Source organism: Tursiops truncatus, chromosome 7 (genome assembly GCF_011762595.2).
Source record: "Tursiops truncatus isolate mTurTru1 chromosome 7, mTurTru1.mat.Y, whole genome shotgun sequence".
NCBI lineage: Eukaryota > Metazoa > Chordata > Mammalia > Artiodactyla > Delphinidae > Tursiops > Tursiops truncatus.
In genome coordinates, this window is record NC_047040.1 from 66,334,735 (window position 1) to 66,352,509 (window position 17,775).

At 36.3% G+C, this 17,775-nt stretch overlaps 1 protein-coding gene across 3 annotated transcripts in view; it reads right to left on the reverse strand.

The window, feature by feature from the left end:
* SCN2A (sodium voltage-gated channel alpha subunit 2) overlaps positions 1–17,021 on the reverse strand; it is a 94,148-nt gene extending 77,127 nt beyond the window's left edge. Inside the window, exons 1-7 of one of the 3 annotated variants that reach the window (XM_073807621.1) lie at positions 16,919–17,021; positions 14,903–15,113; positions 13,907–14,025; positions 3,277–3,366; positions 2,419–2,547; positions 1,752–1,843; positions 596–868 (exon numbers count right to left, since the gene is read on the reverse strand). In XM_073807621.1, the coding sequence (XP_073663722.1) occupies positions 596–868; positions 1,752–1,843; positions 2,419–2,547; positions 3,277–3,366; positions 13,907–14,025; positions 14,903–14,953 (754 nt within the window). In that variant the 5' untranslated portion in view covers positions 14,954–15,113; positions 16,919–17,021. Of the gene's footprint in view, positions 1–595; positions 869–1,751; positions 1,844–1,938; positions 2,031–2,418; positions 2,548–3,276; positions 3,367–13,906; positions 14,026–14,902; positions 15,221–16,918 lie in introns of all 3 variants that reach the window. The other 2 variants (XM_073807620.1, XM_004314501.4) reach the window with 2 other exon arrangements.
* Positions 17,022–17,775: the final 754 nt, after the last annotated feature.

Here is a 17,775-nt window from a genome sequence, read left to right on the forward strand (position 1 = left end):
AACACAATGATTAATACCAAAGAGATAAACTGGAATAAGAATATTATAAAGGTAGGCTTTGGGTTTACACTTTCTCATCAATAAGTAACTTGCTGGACTGAGGTTGCTTAACTTTCTGATGAGTACACAAATTCAGATTTCATCTTAGTTTCTCCATTTCCAGATACATCATATGCACTCAATACATACATTGAGTCAAACCAAATAGGGCCAGATTATTTTTTCCTCAGTCTTCTTAATAATCCATTTCAGCAAAATACATTGAATAGTTCAAACTACTGATTTATTTATTAAGATGACTGAAAACTCCTGATCAATCCCCAACAAATGAATATTTTTGTTTATAAAGCATTATACTGTATTGCTGTCAAGACTGGTTTAGGAAAAGAACACATCTTCAAATGGTAACTTTTATCGCGTTGATTGAAAGATAAGGAAAAAGGAGTAAGATACCATTTGATTTCTGTATCATATATATTATCTTAAATTGGTCTAAGTAATTTGGTTCACATCAAAATTGAGACAATTTTCACTATATATATATTTTAATATTTAAAGGACTAAACAGCTTAATGGTCAAAAGAGTATATCTTACTTTTATCTTCAATATATTCATCCCAGTTAAACATGCTCACTGTCCTATTGAAAGTGGTACCATTCCCATCCAATGAGTTATTAAAGAAGGAAGTGATGTTTATTTCAAAGGAAGAATTATCTGGGGGCCATTGCAAACATTTGTTTCGCAGGTTGCCCATAAACAGCTGTAATCCTATTAGTGCAAACACGCTCAGACAGAACACAGTCAGGATCATTACATCTGAGAGCTTCTTCACTGACTGGATTAGGGCGCCCACGATGGTCTTCAGGCCTACACATAAAATCAAAGGGAGGAATTTAAATATACTATTCGACAGCTACTTCACAGACAAAAACATCATGAGCTTGTCCTGGAAAATAAAGATGTCATGCAGAATGCCAACAATATTAGTTTAATGTTTGTGATCGAATAACATTTTCATGAAAAGCCTGCTAGCCGGTGAAAATGAATGAAAGCAGAATTTGTACGTTCATTAGAAAACCGTGAATGGAAATAAACCAAAAGTGTATTTCCAAATACTCCTTAGAGCAAAAGAAATGGTTTTGTTATTCATGCTTAAACATCAACCTTGTATAAATTTTTTGCCTTTATTTGCAGATGTCTTACTCCCTAACCTCTTATTGATTTTATAAAAATCTATATGAATAAAGTAGTAAGAAATCTTGAAGTCACTGAGTTATGAGGTTATATATTTGTGAATTCTGCAAGCTTGAGTATGGGTTAAAAAAGGAAGACATCTGAAAACTGAGCCCCATGCAGCACTCATGCTATCCCTTGCTCTTTCATTTATCTGAAGTTAAGAAAATTACCAGTTTTAGACCTAACTGGTCAAATCTGCAGCAGTTTGAATGCCTTACAGTTTAGCTTCTATGCAGAAAGCTTGATGTTACAGGACACAAACCATGTAGCCTGTTACTGCAAATGCCTCATGCAAAAACTTGTTAAACTCAAAGGCTGATTTAGAACAGATCATTTTAAAGAAAGCAACTAGTAAAAGCAAAGAATCAAATCCACCCAAAATATGATGTACTGATTCTTGCTTTTTTACAAATTTATTTGCAATAGGTGAGAAGCAACAAGGCTTACGCACAAAAGCTGTGATTGTAGCACCAATGCTGCTAAAGTCAGCCTCGGTGTTTAACCTAGCTCTCACCTGGAATGACTGAAATTGTTTTCAGTGCTCGGAGAACTCTGAATGTTCTCAACGCTGAGACATTGCCCAGGTCCACAAACTCTGTCACATATCTGTAATAGGGAGTTCACACACAAACACAATAACAGAACACAAGAAACAGTTGGAGATATAAGGGGCCTACCACCTTATACCAGTTTCTTCTTACCTGGAATTACAGAAATAGTTTTCAAAGCTCTCAAGACTCTGAAAGTTCGAAGAGCTGAAACATTGCCTAGGTTTACAAATTCTGTTACATACCTGTAGAATTAAATCAGAGTTATTCAGAATTTAGGGAAATCTAAGTCTAAGTTGGTCTTTCATCAAGATCTTTCAGCTTCAATGAGTGTTGCCATCAGATTTCCCAATTAAGAGAAAAATGGCACTGTCATCAATCATAATCTCTGTTACTTGGGAAATTTATTTTATTGCTTTACAGCACTAATTGAAATCAAAGCCATGTAATTTACTATGATAGTCCCTAATTTCTCCAAAGTGCACAATCTGATTGGAAGAAAAATATCCTAAATTCACATAATAACCAAGAAAAATGCTTGATCTGTTAAGGGAAACCACCAAGGAGAAATACAGTATAGGCTCCCACTAATGATTTACTCTTCCCGGATAGGAAATGTATTAAGATACTTACGCAAAAGTAATGACTGTGAAATCCAACCAATTCCACGGATCCCGTAGAAATGTGAAATCTTCTAAACAAAAGCCCCTTGCAAGTATTTTTATAAGTGATTCAAAAGTGTAAATTCCTGTAAAGGTGTACCTGAGAGAAAATAGCCAAGCCCACATTAAAGATCTAGTAGGTAATTTACATGTACATATCTTAAAGGAGAAAAACAACAAATACAAATTAGAGGCTTCCATATAGTTCTATATTGGTCTCCCTATAATGTAGACCTTAGGTAGTACTTAAGGAAGAAAGAAACATTACCTTCTGAAAGACATTCTCATTGACTATAAATGAGTATTGTACTTGCTACACTAATTCATCTGAAAGCCCAAATAATATGGTTCTATATGAAAATATTACCCGAAATACACTAGTTTTGGTCAAATTTAAGGAAATAGTTATTAACAAAAATAAATGAAGATTTTTTTGTCTAATAAAATGTGCATCATTAACAGCAATGAAATATATACCAATAAAACAGAAAGGTGATAGCCATGAGGAAAAGAACATACAAACTAGGTATAATTTTTATCATCAGATATTAGTAATCACTGATTACCTTTGAAAGAGTGTGAGACTCATAAGGAAGATAAAGAGCTACAAATATTGGCAGTCAAATCAGTGCAGTAATTGGAGCAACTTAATGAGCCAGTGCAAGCTTTGTCCTACAGAAAATCAGTGGTTGAAATGAACTTGAATCACTGTCTAACTGGTTTGTAGTAGCTAGTATGATTTGCTAAAGAAACTGATGAGGTCTCAAGATGTTAAATGCACATAAAGGGACAACAATATTGCAAGATTTTTTTAAAATCTTCTACTTACTCCACATTCTTTGTCCAGTCTGGAGGATTACTCATGGTCATAAATACACAGTTGGTAAGAATAGTGCACATAATGAGCACATTGAATAAAGTAGAAGAATACCGTCAAGGAAGACAAAATTCAGTGGAAAATTTCACTTTCATACACCATTATGTCTTTCACCACCATGAAGTTTAGAACTTTTATGCCCTTATTATTTTATTATTGAGTTTGCTTTTTCCATTTCTGTAATTTTAACAACTCCATAACCAAGTCATGTCAGGCCAAGCCATCAATTATTTGGAGGCTACTTATGTGATTTTAGTAATGAAAAAGATTAAATGAAAAGAAATTAGCTCATTGGTAAGTAATTTATCAATTTAAGTTTTTTTCTTTCTTTAACGACAGACTCAACGACTGAAGTGCAAGCTCAGCATGTATGAAAACTCTGACAAAAATTCAACAAGAGAATACCAATAATTACAGTCGTCCCACAGTATGCGTGGGGGATTGGTTCCAGGACCTGCAGCGGATACCAGAATCCACGGATGCTCAAGTCCCATAGTGGGCCCTCTGTATCCATGGTTTCTGCATCCTCAGATTCAAGGAACCATGGATCCTGAACACTGTACACCACCTACTGTTGGTTGAATCTGCGAATGTAGAACCCATGGATATGAAACCCATGGATGGGGAGGGCCGACTGTAACTGAATGCATTATAACTCCATCCTAAGGGTCATCTGAGTGGAATATCTTCAATAAAATTCTTTCTAAGTGGAATATATAATATACAGTGATTGCTCGTTAAATTCTGAATAGTAAGAGAAGATGGCTGGTGTTAGTACTGACATTTCTTGGGTTTGTAACTGTGGCCAAATTACTTATAATTTCCCTAAGCCTTGGTTCACTTTGCTATAAAAGGGAGAAAGAATAACCATTCCACAGGATTGCTGTCAGGATCAAATTAGTTAAAATATATTAAACCTCCTACAACTTAATGTGCCTTGTACATGGTAGATACTCAATAAATTACTTTCTTAATTTCCTAAATCATAGAGAACACTACTTATAAGAAACATGTGGTTTGTTTCACTCTACCCCACTTTGCCTGTGTAGACATAGCCAATGCAGTTCACTCTCCTTTATACTGAAAAACAGCAACAAAAGCGCTTTAAGAAAACTTTCAGTAGTAATACTTGAAATAACTTTCTTTCATAGTTAATAAAAAGCACAAGAAGGATTCAGCTGTACTTATGCAAAACAAGAGCTTTATCAATATAGATTTAGAAACTGTATAAAAATTCCAGTGAATAAATGCTATTAATATCACTTCTCACTCTTTATTTTTATTTTTATTTATTTATTTTTTTTGTGGTACGCGGGCCTCTCACTGTTGTGGCCTCTCCCGTTGCGGAGCAACAGGCTCCGGACGCGCAGGCTCAGCGGCCACGGCTCACGGGCACAGCCGCTCCGCGGCATGTGGGATCCTCCCGGACCGGAGCACGAACCTGTGTCCCCTGCATCGGCAGGCGGACTCTCAACCACTGCGCCACCAGGGAAGCCCTCACTCTTTATTTTTATTATAAATCTTCACATTACTTACACATAGTAAAATATCAGCACGATTTTAAGTGTAGTAAAATAGAATAGTGTTGTGTTATCTATATGTTGTGTTATGTATTATGTGTTAATCTATAAAGGAAGCTTCTTTGCACCCGCAACTGACTTTAGTCAAAGCAATCATTGAGTTTTCATTTTGACTGGCAGTGATGCAAGGCACATGCTTGATTCTCAGCTTGTTAAAAATGCATCCACATGAAAACAGTCATAAGTGAATGGTGTGGATCAGCCACATGAGGGCACTACAACCTAGAGAACACAGAAAAACACCATTTCAAAGAAGAAACATTTTTCCTTTATTGCTACAAAGAAACAAAGAGTAAGACAAAATTAAAGATGACTTGCTATTAGTATATAAAACTAGAGGATCCTCTGTGTCTGTTAGGCTGCTAAGCTCTACTGGAGAAAATGACTCCCCTTGGTCGGTTGGCGCCATTCAAAATACATGGTTCCCAGCCTCACCCACACTCAACACAGTCTAAATATTTCTCCACTTCACTGCACCTCCTACTCTGCAAAGACAATTCCAAATATTCTCCACTCGTCTCTGATCTCCAGTCTTCTTCCTTCCCTCCCCGTTTCAAACTCATGACCTTATTTCCTACTTCACTGAGAGAAGAGATAGGATCAGAATGCCATATCTTTACTTCCCACCCCCAAATTGACAAACCTCTCTGTAATAAGATCCTTTCCTCCTTCTTGTTTCAATGGGGGGAGTTTTCAATCCCTCTACTCATACTCTGGACACCTTCTACCTTTCCAGAACACTTCAGAAATCTCTTATCTCTTCCTTCTCTTACCTTTAACACTTCCCACTCTATCTACCTCTTCCTATCAGCACAAACTTGCTTAAGTCTCTCTCATCTTGGAGGAAAAAAAGAAAATACTTTCCTATAACCCACAATCCTCTAACTACTTACTACTAACTACTTCTCTTTTCCATTTCACAGCCAAACTTCTTGGAAGAGATGTTTATCTTTACTTTCCCTCATTTATCTATCACTTCCTTAGCCTACCAGTTTTCTTTCTAAATAAGACAAACATCTTCATGTTTTGTCCCTGAAAACAAAAGGATAATTTTGAGCTCTTATTTGACTTGCTCTCTCAGCAGCATTTGACAAGCATGATTCTTCCCCCTTTCATTATGTTCTCTTATTTTTGCTTTCATGAAGTCCCAATCCCTTGATTTTTCATGTCTCATGGACAATTTTTTTGTAACCTTTGAAATGTTATATTTCCCTTTTTGAAAAGGACATCGGATATCCAAGCCATTTTTCCCTCTCCTGCTATATTTATCCTAGTAAAGCTCATCAACATACATAGCTCCAAGTACATTTACATGCCCACTGATCTCAAGTATTTCTCTCCAGACTAGCCCTCTCTTCTGAACTCAACTGTCCATGGTACCCAATTGTACATATTACATCTGCATTTATGTTTACTCATTTCATTGACACTTCAAATTTTTTCAGTTCTAAAACTAAACTAAAAATCTTTCCATCCTATTCCTCTGCTCCTCTAAAATACTGCCCCTTTGACATCTCTGTATCACAGAAAATGGCTCACGATCCAGCCAGGAACCTAAGAGTGATCTTGCATTTTTCTCTTCCTTAAACCTCCACATTCAACTTAACACCAAATATTGTCAATTCTACCTGCTATGCCTGGATTCAGTGAACTTTTCCCCCAATCCTCATATCACTACATAGCCCAGGTGTCCATCAAATCTAACCTAGATTACTGCAATTTCATCTAAACTGGTCTTTCTGAATCCATGTTTGACTCCTTTCAATCCTTTCTGCATACTGTACCAAATGACCTTTGTAAATGTAATTTCAATAGCTTTCCACAACCTTAGGATGGCGATCAAATATCTTACAAAGAGTGAAGGGTCTAGGAGATCTAACTCCTCTCTACTTCTCCAATTTCAGCTTCTTTACTCTTCATTCCACTCTCCTCAGTCCAATATTATTGCAATTGTTTTAGGTCATGGAATTAAATAAGCTCTTTTTCAAGTCAGGATCTTAGCAAATATCACCTCTTTTCCCTGGACATGCTCTCTACTTCACCTAGCCAATTCCAACTTTTTCTCCAGCACTCAGATTAAAAGTTATTTTCAGTGAAATGCTGTGCACAATAGCACATTTCCTGATTAGGTCTATCAGTAATACATACTTGTAGCACCTGATACCATTCCTCCAATGACTAATTTTAACACTGATTTTTTTTCTGCTAGGCAGTCAACTTCACGAGGGCCATGTCTCTATTGTTCACCACCATACCCTTGCCATTTTGCAGTGTCCGTTGACTATTGAATGATGTCAGTTCGGAAGATTGTTTATTACTAAGTGAAGTAAATTTTCCCTTTTTAATGATATATTTATTAATATGGATCAGAAATACAGCATGAAATTTGTTTTCACATATATCAAGTTCACAAGTTTCTACACTTTTTTTGAAAGAGAGAACACTGGATAAATATAAAGTGGAAATTGATAGCCTCATGAGATTTATGTCACATAACAGACTAAGCCATGGTTTTATGACCCTTAAAAATATTTACTCCTTATAATGGTAAAAATTAAGTACATATAATAACGTAAAAAATATATTCAAATATTAATAAATAATAGAAAGAGTGAATATTACCCAGTAAGTCAAAATTAATAAATCATTACACTCAAACTCATGTTTTTCACATTGTATGACTATCATTTTAATAATAAAAATATGCTTAAGTTAAAGATCCTGACAGATGCTCAAAAAGGAAAGCAAATAAAACTATTTTGCTTTTAAACCAAATAAGAGATAACTAGAGTCAGGTTTTTATGCTATTAGTTTAATAGATAATCTCTAAATAGAGAGTTTCAAAACCCATTACTTTTTAAAATCACTATAAATGTATTTTATCAGTCACATATCTTTAAGATTCTCCGAGTTTGTGAGTGATTGAAATAGTAGGATTTCAGATAATGATAACAAATATACAAATATGGAAAAAAATGTAGACATGGTATTGGTGATACCATACATTGAAAAAGTATAGAAACTCCATGTCAAGGTAGATTTCAAGGGGTTAGAACTAGTAACAAAATGCATATATTTATTTTCTAAATATATATTCCATGACATCAACTAAAGTACATTTTTCGAAAGAACAATGAATCCTAGAATAGTATTTCCTTAAGAGACTTTGTATATAAAATAAAATAGAGGTAGTTAACCTCATATAATATCAGGAAAAAAAGGATTTTAAAATCTATTAATTTCTCTATACCAGGTATTAATAAAAATGTGTTAACCTTTTGATTGATACTAACCCGTCAGTTGGCAAGTCTAAAATATTTCCTATGTGTGTAAGATGAGGAAAGACTTCAAGTTTATACTGAAAATGGTTTATGTAACTTTTGACATGGAAACTAGATGTCCACCCCTATATCCATGTAGGTAGGATGAAGCAGCATGAGTTTTAAAGTGATGAACTGTGGATCAGATGCATCCTTTACCAAACACATGGGCTTCAGCAAGTTAATTCTTTAAGGCTCATTTTTCTTGTGTAAATGCAGATAAGAGTACTAATACTTTTCTTAGAGGATACAGTCATTTTTATTACTATTAATCATTTGTTTATTTAACATAAAAATGTAGGGCGTTTCTTTGTTATTCTTTTTTTTCTTTGTTATTCTTAAGGAGAAGACATCGTTTGTTCTGTCCAGGGGCTTTGTAATAATACATGATATCCAGAGAAGTTGCAGAGAAATTTTCAACTTAAAATATATACGAACTAGAGGTAGAAGATAGTTTTATGTAAGAGGTTTTCTAACATAAAAATGGAGAATTCAAAGCAAAGTAAGACAGGCCTTTCTACATATTGATGCGTATTTGTGAGACAGCAGAAATATTGACTAAATGTCACATATATATGTGACACACACATAATGTTAACTCTTGAGTTAATTTTGTTATTAACAAATTCCTAACTATGTGATAACTTTTGAGCATTAAAGCAGGAAAAATAGAAATCATAAGCTGTTTACCCTCCTTTCCCTTAGACCTATATAATTTTGGGGTTTTGATTTCTACATAGATGAAAACCGTGATTTTTTAATTTCTACATAGATACCATATAATTTTGGGATGAGCTAAAAAGCTCGCTTCCTATTTAATGAAATAGTAAGTTGGAGCCACTGAAAATAACCTTTGAAATACACAGAGACAGAGATACTGGCAATGCCCCTAGTACATTATTTATACCCGAGGGTTCAGAAATCAGTTTTCTTCTGTTAGATGGAAATTGCAAAAGACCTAACCTGAAATTTTAGCTCTGCCACTTATATAAAATGTAGTCTTAGAAAAAGACTAAACATGTGTGGGCTTCAATGAACTCATCTGCAAAATGAGAAGGCTGGAACTGACCCCATTATGTTTTGGTCGATTAACAGCTCCTAACTCTGGTGCTGTATAAACATTTTGTTTGCAAAATCAAGCCTCAAGACAGTAGAGATTTGTACAGAATTCTTTGTGGAATTCCTTAAACAATATGAGAGTGCTCCTTTGCTAATCTTGCAGCAGCTGCTCCTAGAATTGTAGCTACTACTACCAACAATAGCTGTCCTGGCTACCAGTTATCATGTTCCTACCAAGTGTTAGTCACGGTGTCAGGTACTTATGTAGTTATTATTACTGATGTATAAATAACGATTGCAGTTTTATAGATGGAGAAACTGAGATTCAAAACAGTTGGAGTAACTTGGCCCAAGGTCATGGAGCCAGTAAGTAAATCTCAGAGGTGGGGGTTGAATCCAGGTTTTCTGAAACCAAAAGCTGTATATTTTCCTACCCCTTATGAATGATAGGTAGTTCTGTATTATTGTGTGATTTGGAGTGTTTCAGGTCTTTGCCATCACTTTAAATACCATCCATACACTGACATCTCTAGTTATACCTCCAGCCCAACCCTTTTCTGAACTCCAGACTTGTATTTCCATTTAACTTCTCAACTCCTCCACTGAATGTCTAATAGACCCCTCAAAAAAACAAATATATGTTCAAATCCACACTTTTGATTTTACCCAGCATATCCCTCCACCTAATGTTGTTCCAAGCTCAAGTAACTACATTTTTCTTTCTTGACCAGACTAAACACTTGGAGTCTTCCTTAGCTCTGCTCATTCCCTCACACCCCATGTCCAACTGCTCAGCATATCCCGTTCAGCTCTTCTGAAAAACACATCTGAATTTGATGACATCTGCTACCCTCATTGTTTCCACCAAAGGCCAAGCCACCGGCGTCCCCTGCCTTCATAATGGCAGTAAGCCCCCAATCTATCTTCTTGCTTCCATTCTTTCCCCCCAGGCAGCCTGTTCTCCACGCAGCAGCCAGAGTGATCTTTCTCAAATTTGAGTCAGGTGATGACACTCTTCTGCTGAAAACCCTCCAGTCATCTCTCCCCATCTCATGCAGCATAAATTTGGTGTCTTCACCACAGCCTACAGCTTCAGCTCCGACCTTCACTGTCACTGACCTCATCCTCTCCTACTCTCTGCCTTTCCCACTCTCCTCCAGGCACTCTGGGCTCGTGGCTGATTCTAGAGCACACCAGGTACACTTCGACTTTTATCCTTTGCCTTCATATTTGCTATTCCCTTTTCCCCTCAGATTTCCATGTCTCACTCCCTCACTTCCTTTGGCTCTCTATTCAAATGCTATTTTTTTCAGAGAGGACTTCCCTGATCATATGATTTAAAACAGGACCTTGCCACTCTTCTCTTTTTACACTGCTTTAGTTTTCTTAATAGCACTTATCACTAGCTGATTTATTTTTATTATCTCTCTCCTCTCAAACACACACATACACATGAATGTAACCACATGCGAGCAGGGACTAGGTGTGGCTCTATGTTGCATCCCAGTGTCTAGAAGAACATCTGCCACACAGTAGGTACTTAGTAAATATTTGCAAATGAACAAATGAATGAGTAACAAATGCAAAGTAAAGGAAAGTGTGCTTATTAAAGTAAAATAATAAAAACTGACATGAAACACATTGAAAATTCTGATAGGGAATTTTAGGAATATGGATTATTTTTCACTTGTTTACTATCTAGAAAATATAACCATATTTTATTTTAACTATTGAAACAAGGTAATGGGCACATCAACAGCACTTTCAGTTTTCAAAATATACCCTGACAAAAATATAGTAAGCTAAGATTTTTCTGCCAAAATCAAGAAACAAAGCTAATTTGATATGCAACAGCTCCTAATGAAGATAACAACTCTTTAAGAAATAAGTCAGGATTTTCGGTGGAAATAGAGATACCAATCTAGGTTTAAAATACAAATTTCTTGATTGTGACTGGCCATATTCTGGATTATAAACTAATGATAATAAATACACAACAACCTCTTAACTGTGCCCAAGACCCACCATTACCAACCCCAAGCATTGTTATCTTATAGCAAAAGACACTTGAAGTCAGAAAACCAGGATTTGAGCTTAGGATTTGCGTTGTGAGGAATAAGACAAAATCACTGGGAAAATCACCTGCAAACTGTACAGTATTATTTACATCAAAGTTTACTAGGATCTCTAGGCAAATGTGCCTTATCACCAAAAGACTGAAGAATGTGTCTATCAGTCTACCTGCCTTTTCTCATATCTCTACTCCAAGGTGAGATATCTGAAATATAGTATTTTAATTCAGGCAATCAGAGATTTTTAAGAATCTACTTTTTCTACGTTGGAAGAAACCTGTAACTATATGCCATTTGTAAGGTTCTGGGAGAGTCAACCGTTCAGTTTGGCAAATCTTAGATTTACCTGGCTGCCTTCACATTTCAACTTGCACCACTGCAGGCCTCCTAACAACTTTGCCCCTTGGAGGTTTTCTTTTTTACTGGGAAGCAAGTGCAAACCTTCAAATTAAATTGTATCTTGATTCCTGAATAGCCCCCACCATAAACTCGGTCCTCAATGCCCAGAGTCTCTGATCAGAACTTCTAAAACTGCTCTCATCCTCTACCACTGGAAGTCTCTTTTCCCAAACGGCATTAAGTTAGGGCTCCTGGGTCTCCTAATATAGAATTTTTTGGAGTGGAGATTATAGATTTTCAAAAAAAATACTATCTCTCCACAAAAGTTTTAAAACAACAAAAACAACAAAAAATCCTGCCTTTTCCTTTAACATTGGGCATTCTTAATTTTATTTCAGTTTCAAGAAAAACAGATTTTTCTGACCTCTTCAAACCTTCCATTTTGTCACTTGTTTTGCATCTAATTATTTAACCTCTTGACTCATTTGTCACTTATTTATTCAATATGTACTCTCTCAGTATTTACTATGAACAGAGCATTGGGCTAAGTCTGAATTTTCCACATAATTTCATGTATAAATTGTGATTATATAGGGATGTACAATTATTTTCAAATATAATAAATAATTTATGGAAAGATTTATTCAGTGCCCAGATTATAAATACTCAAACATAATAATGGACCATAATTTATAGTTCAAGAGACTCAAATCTGAATCTCAATTTCATTATTCATTCCTAAAGCTAACTCAAAGCATTTTTTCTCCCTGTACAACTGGGTTCTCTTACTTGAAAAACAGAAGTAAGGAATCATTATTGCTTAAAAAAAACTCACAAGAAATTATTAAATGTTAAAACATGAAATTAACGTATGAAATTAAAATATGTTGATGTCTATGCAAAACTGGGGGTGGGGGTGGAAAAGGAATGACCTAGAGGTTAAAAGGAAACTTAATTCCAGAATGCCATGCTTCTAAAGAAATCATTTGCCACAATGCCAGGCAAGTCTGGGGACATGCTTTACAGCCCCTCCACCCAGAAATTAGATGACTTCCCTGTACCAAGCTTATCCCATCTCTTGAATTCCTTATCTTTTCTAATTCCCTACCATATCTAATTCAAATATTTTCTGGGCCTGCTAGAGGAAGTTAAGTTTTTACTTTGTAAGCCTTAAAGCCAAGCCCTGGGCTGACCATGTTGTAAATTGCAGGCAATGACTCTTTCTAATTAGGAAACAAAATTTAAAGTTGTCCTACCTGAGACTTTGCTTAACTTTCAGTTTCCCCTTCCTTACCTCTAGGTCCTGATATATATCAGTTCCTCATCCCAAGGCTTCTGTGCGCTTCCTGTAAATGCCTCTGCGTAGCACAGCCAGTCTTGGAAACCTTTGCTTCCTTGGTTGTTGCAGGGCTGGCTGTCAGCCAGATCACTGTCCCTGGCCTGGAATAAAACTTCTCATTCACAACTACTCTATTTACCTTCAGGAGTAAATCAAATCACCATCTCCCACCAAGGCGTCATCAATCCCATCTCTAGGAAGTAGACACTTCATGAGGAGAATGAAGCATGAAATGAGGATGTATATGTATAAATAGAAATTAAACCTTTGGAAAGAGATAATTGTAGCAGGACCTGAGACTTGAATAAAACATAGGAACAAGTGACCCAAAAAAGTGACATTTGAAAGGCTAATGTGTATTCCATCAAAATTATAAACATTTATAACTCAAAGCTTTCAAATGCTAAAATGAAAAGCAGAAAGTAGTAAAATTCAGATGAAAAAGATATAAAATTGTATAATTCAGATTATGCATATATTTTCCAAATGTAAAGTAGTGAAGAAAATTAACTCACAGAATTTACCCATTATATAGATAACCTTGTAAAATTTGAAGACTTATAAAAGGAGAGCCTGGTAATACTGTCAAAATTAATGAAGAAGTCTTGGATGTAGTAGGTAATTCAGAGGGAGAAGAGGAGGAAAGAAGAAAGAAAGAAGTAGTAAGTCAGGGAAAGAAGAAATACTTGGAAGATGGGGCAAAGTGTTTCACTTACCTATGATCCCATTTTGCAATAATGCGAACTGTTGAGTAAGAGGGAAAAAGAAAGAGCACATAACATTGCCAACCACGCATATTTCTGAAAAATTCCCAACTCAATAAGTCAGTCAAAGAGCAAAATCATATTAAATGACTATTTGAAAAAAGGATATGAATGTACCAAAATCTTAATAGCTAATTTTCTAATAGGGTTGAAGGGAGTTAAAATGTACAGGGCAGGGGTGGCACTGAACCGAGAGATTGCTTTCCCTTTATTCAATACTATAAACGTCTGAAAAAGAAAACAAACACATAAAACAGAATTTAGAATCTTAGTATTAAAATTAAGAATATTTTAAGAAAAAAGTGAGACAACTTTTTAGAAATATTGTCTTATAAAATAATATAATAATATACTAATTACCAACATATGACATGATGCTGTGTACTTTCTCTATAAACTCTCCTAAATTTCATAAGTGATATGAGGATTTAAGAACATAAAGAAAATCTGTAGTCACTGCCATAGGAATACTTAGCATCCTTATCAAGTTTTAATATCAGTATTTTAAAACTGTAATTATAATCCACAAAGAGCTCAAAAATGAGGCTTTGATTCGTTTTTCAGTTAGATAAATATTTTCTCAGAGGAACTTCAGGGTTTTCCAGAGGTGTTGTTTGATCACACTCTTTTTTGGGCACTTAAAAGCCACCTGCTTTTATTTCTTCTGGGGGGAGCCATGGAATGGGCAAAGTTTATGGTGTGAAGGAATAAACCTGCTGAAGATCAAAGTACCTTATGTAGAGCTAGATATTGTAAAGAGGAATTTGGATATTACTCCTGGAAATATTTTTAATGCATAAAAAAATATACTCCTTGTCTTAACTTTCTGCTTCACCACACTGTAAGGTAAACAGACTTTTGCCCTTCCTCATTTCCCCCACTGCAGGATGCCCCTTCAGTTCTCTGCCTGTCCTGGACATGGGTTCAAATGAGTGCTTCCAAAAGGCTTCTAGGGTAATGGGGCCATTACATGGTCAAGCCTACCTAGTACCCTAATGATACTTCAGACAGAGGAGGTGCAACATTCTTCACCTGACATCCCTGGCCCTAGCCCGGAAGCAATTAGGAAGTAGGGGAAGTAAAGGCAACTTGACTAAGAACTCACTTTCTTATTGATATAGTAGGGGTCCAGGTCCTCCAGGGGCTCTGACACCATCTCTGGAGGAATGTCTCCATAAATAAATGGAAGGGATTTTCCTGCTTCCAAGTCACTATTTGGCTTTGGGCCATTTTCATCATCTTCATCCTTGCGTTCTTGTTTGGGTCTCTTAGCTTTCTCTTCTGCAATGCGTTGCTCAATAGCAGCAAGGGATTCCCTGGTAAAGAAGCGGAAGCTGTCAGGTCCTGGCGGTACCAGCACTGATTGTGCCATCTTTTCATCCTGCTCCTTTAATCACTGTTTAGCTCCTTGCATAAGAAAGTGCTATGGAAACGAGAGAGAGATAGAGAGATAGAGAGAGAGAGAGAGAGACAGAGAGAGAGAGACAGAGAGAGAGAGACAGAGAGAGAGAGACAGAGAGAGAGACAGAGAGGGAAAAAAAGCAACGGTCATTAGGATAAAATGTGACTGTGGCCAATTACATGATACTGAGATAAAATATATAAACCAAGCTATCTGTAATATTTTACTAAGGAAGCTGCACTTGGCACTCGGGGGATTCTCCTGCATGCATTCATCTGCTTGCATGGAGATCTATCTTTCACATTCAGTAGGTGTCTATGAGGTAATCTAATCTCCCACTCCCAAAATGTTTTAAGTGAAAATATCCAACTCAGAGCTCAGAAATGGAGAATACTGGTTTGTGCTTGCTGTTTCACTTGTGTGAATATTTTGGCAGCCATCTTTTTCAGCATCCCTTCTGAAAAAAATATCTGAGATCCATAACAAGAGATGAATAATTATCAAAAATTGCAGAACCTGGGCTGTGCAAAGATCTTGCATGTATCTCTCCATTTTTTTCCATGTTCCCTTTGGCCTACTTTTCCACCTCAAAGAGCTTATTCAAAATCAACGCACCTGGTAAAGAGCTCTGGAAATCCTGAAATGCCAGGCTGTGGAAACATAGGTAGATACTGCTTGAAAGCAAGGGAGCGGGAAGGAGCAGGGAATGCCGGATTGCATTTGGAACTGCTCGGAAGCTGCACAGGAAGGGACCCAGCTCCTGCCAAACCAGGCAGGAAGTCACCCACGTCAAGAGGTCTGGAGCTTGGACCCCCTGGTTTAGCAACCTGCTGCTAGCTAGTGTAATTGCTTCTTAGATTAACAAATTTGCAGTACCTTAGGAAATACTGTAGAGATAGCTCATTTTCTCAAACAGTGCCCATTTCTTAAGAATCCACGTAGCAGATTTGGACTTGAAAAAAATAGTAAGTTTAAGATAGTTTATCTTTTACATGAACTCCTATTACGCTGGTCTTTGTGATAACATAAATGGAGTTTTACTGTATTCTAATCATATTTTACTGGGCTAACATATATAGCTCAAGAGAGCACACCAATCATTTCAAACGTTATCTCTGAATCAGTGGCAAGAGTTTCTATGCTTTTTGAAATAATACAACCAAAATCTTGACTCCAGAATGCCATCTATATACAATCACTTATCTGTTTTTCCTTCTTTTAAAATATCAATCCATTTTAACCCTTACCCTACAGGAATGAGAATTACCATTTAATTACATGAGGTGCATTTTCTAAAAGTAAAATTCATTCACATCCAGATCATTTCTGTAGATATGCTAGATCAAACAGGGAAATCTAAAATAACATAAGTTATTGTACCATTTCCACATTTTTTTTTTGAAGTAGACCAGGACCTTTCAGCCACCAGCTAGAAGACTGCCCTCTCAGTATCACAGAGCCTCCAATACCTCCCTCATTTTCCTCACCCATCCCCAGAGACCCTTAGGCCTAGTGACAGGCATAGGCATGAAGAAGGTCCCTGCACATTTCAAGGAGGAACCTGCCATGCCTGGATGCTCTAATAGAAGAGACATGCTAAAACATGCAGACAGCAGCTTCAAAATGAAAGTGGTCCTCTGCAGATTCCCCCAAGGATTCTACTGTAAAGGTAAAGAAGCATCACAGAGAATAAGCATAATAAGAATATTAAAACATTACCCCTGCAGAATCTTTTACACCCAGAGTTTAGGATTGATAAGCTGGCACCATGAAGACTGCAGCTAAAATTCCATCATGCTTTTTTTCTTTTTTTCATTTTTTTTTAATTCTCCTTCAAAGACCACACCTAACTTCCTGTGAAAGGATTCTGGTAACTGAAGTAAGAACAGGCATTTCCTGTGCGGGGACTACAAAATGGCATTATTATAACTACCACTAGAGGGCGGGGAACTGTGAAGAGAAACCCCTCAGTGTACACACAGAAGCATGTTTGAAGCAGCCCAAAGCTCTCAGTAATGGAGCTCTAATCTTCTACAAGCTTTTCTTAGAACAGAACATTAAGACTTAGCTGGTTTGAATTACTAATTTTGTTAACTGATAATGCTTCCATTCATGCTTTTTATTTGCTAAGCCAAACTGAATCGACACAAATAACTCAAAGTAAAAAGAAAGTAAATAAAGAAGGGTTAAAAATAAAAACTCATAACACAGCAATTATATTAATGAAAGTCTTACATACATGAACTTTAACATTAGCCTCAGCCCCAGAGTATCTGAAATCCAATAAAGGGCTTTGATAGTTCAACAAAGAGGTGGCCTTTGTGCTATCTAAGTTAACTTTCTCTAGAAATAAAACTAAACTAATGGGACACCAATATTATTTTATCTCTAATTTAAGTGGCTGAAAAGAAACCAGAAAAAAATGAAAGCCAGTGAGATACTAGATGCCAATACTTAGTTTAATAACATAGTTAAGATTTGCAGGCTAACTATGTGCCTGTCACTGACCGGGCTGAGTCTGTATGCACTATATCATTTAATCATCCCTGTAACTCCATCAGATAAAGGCTTTCATG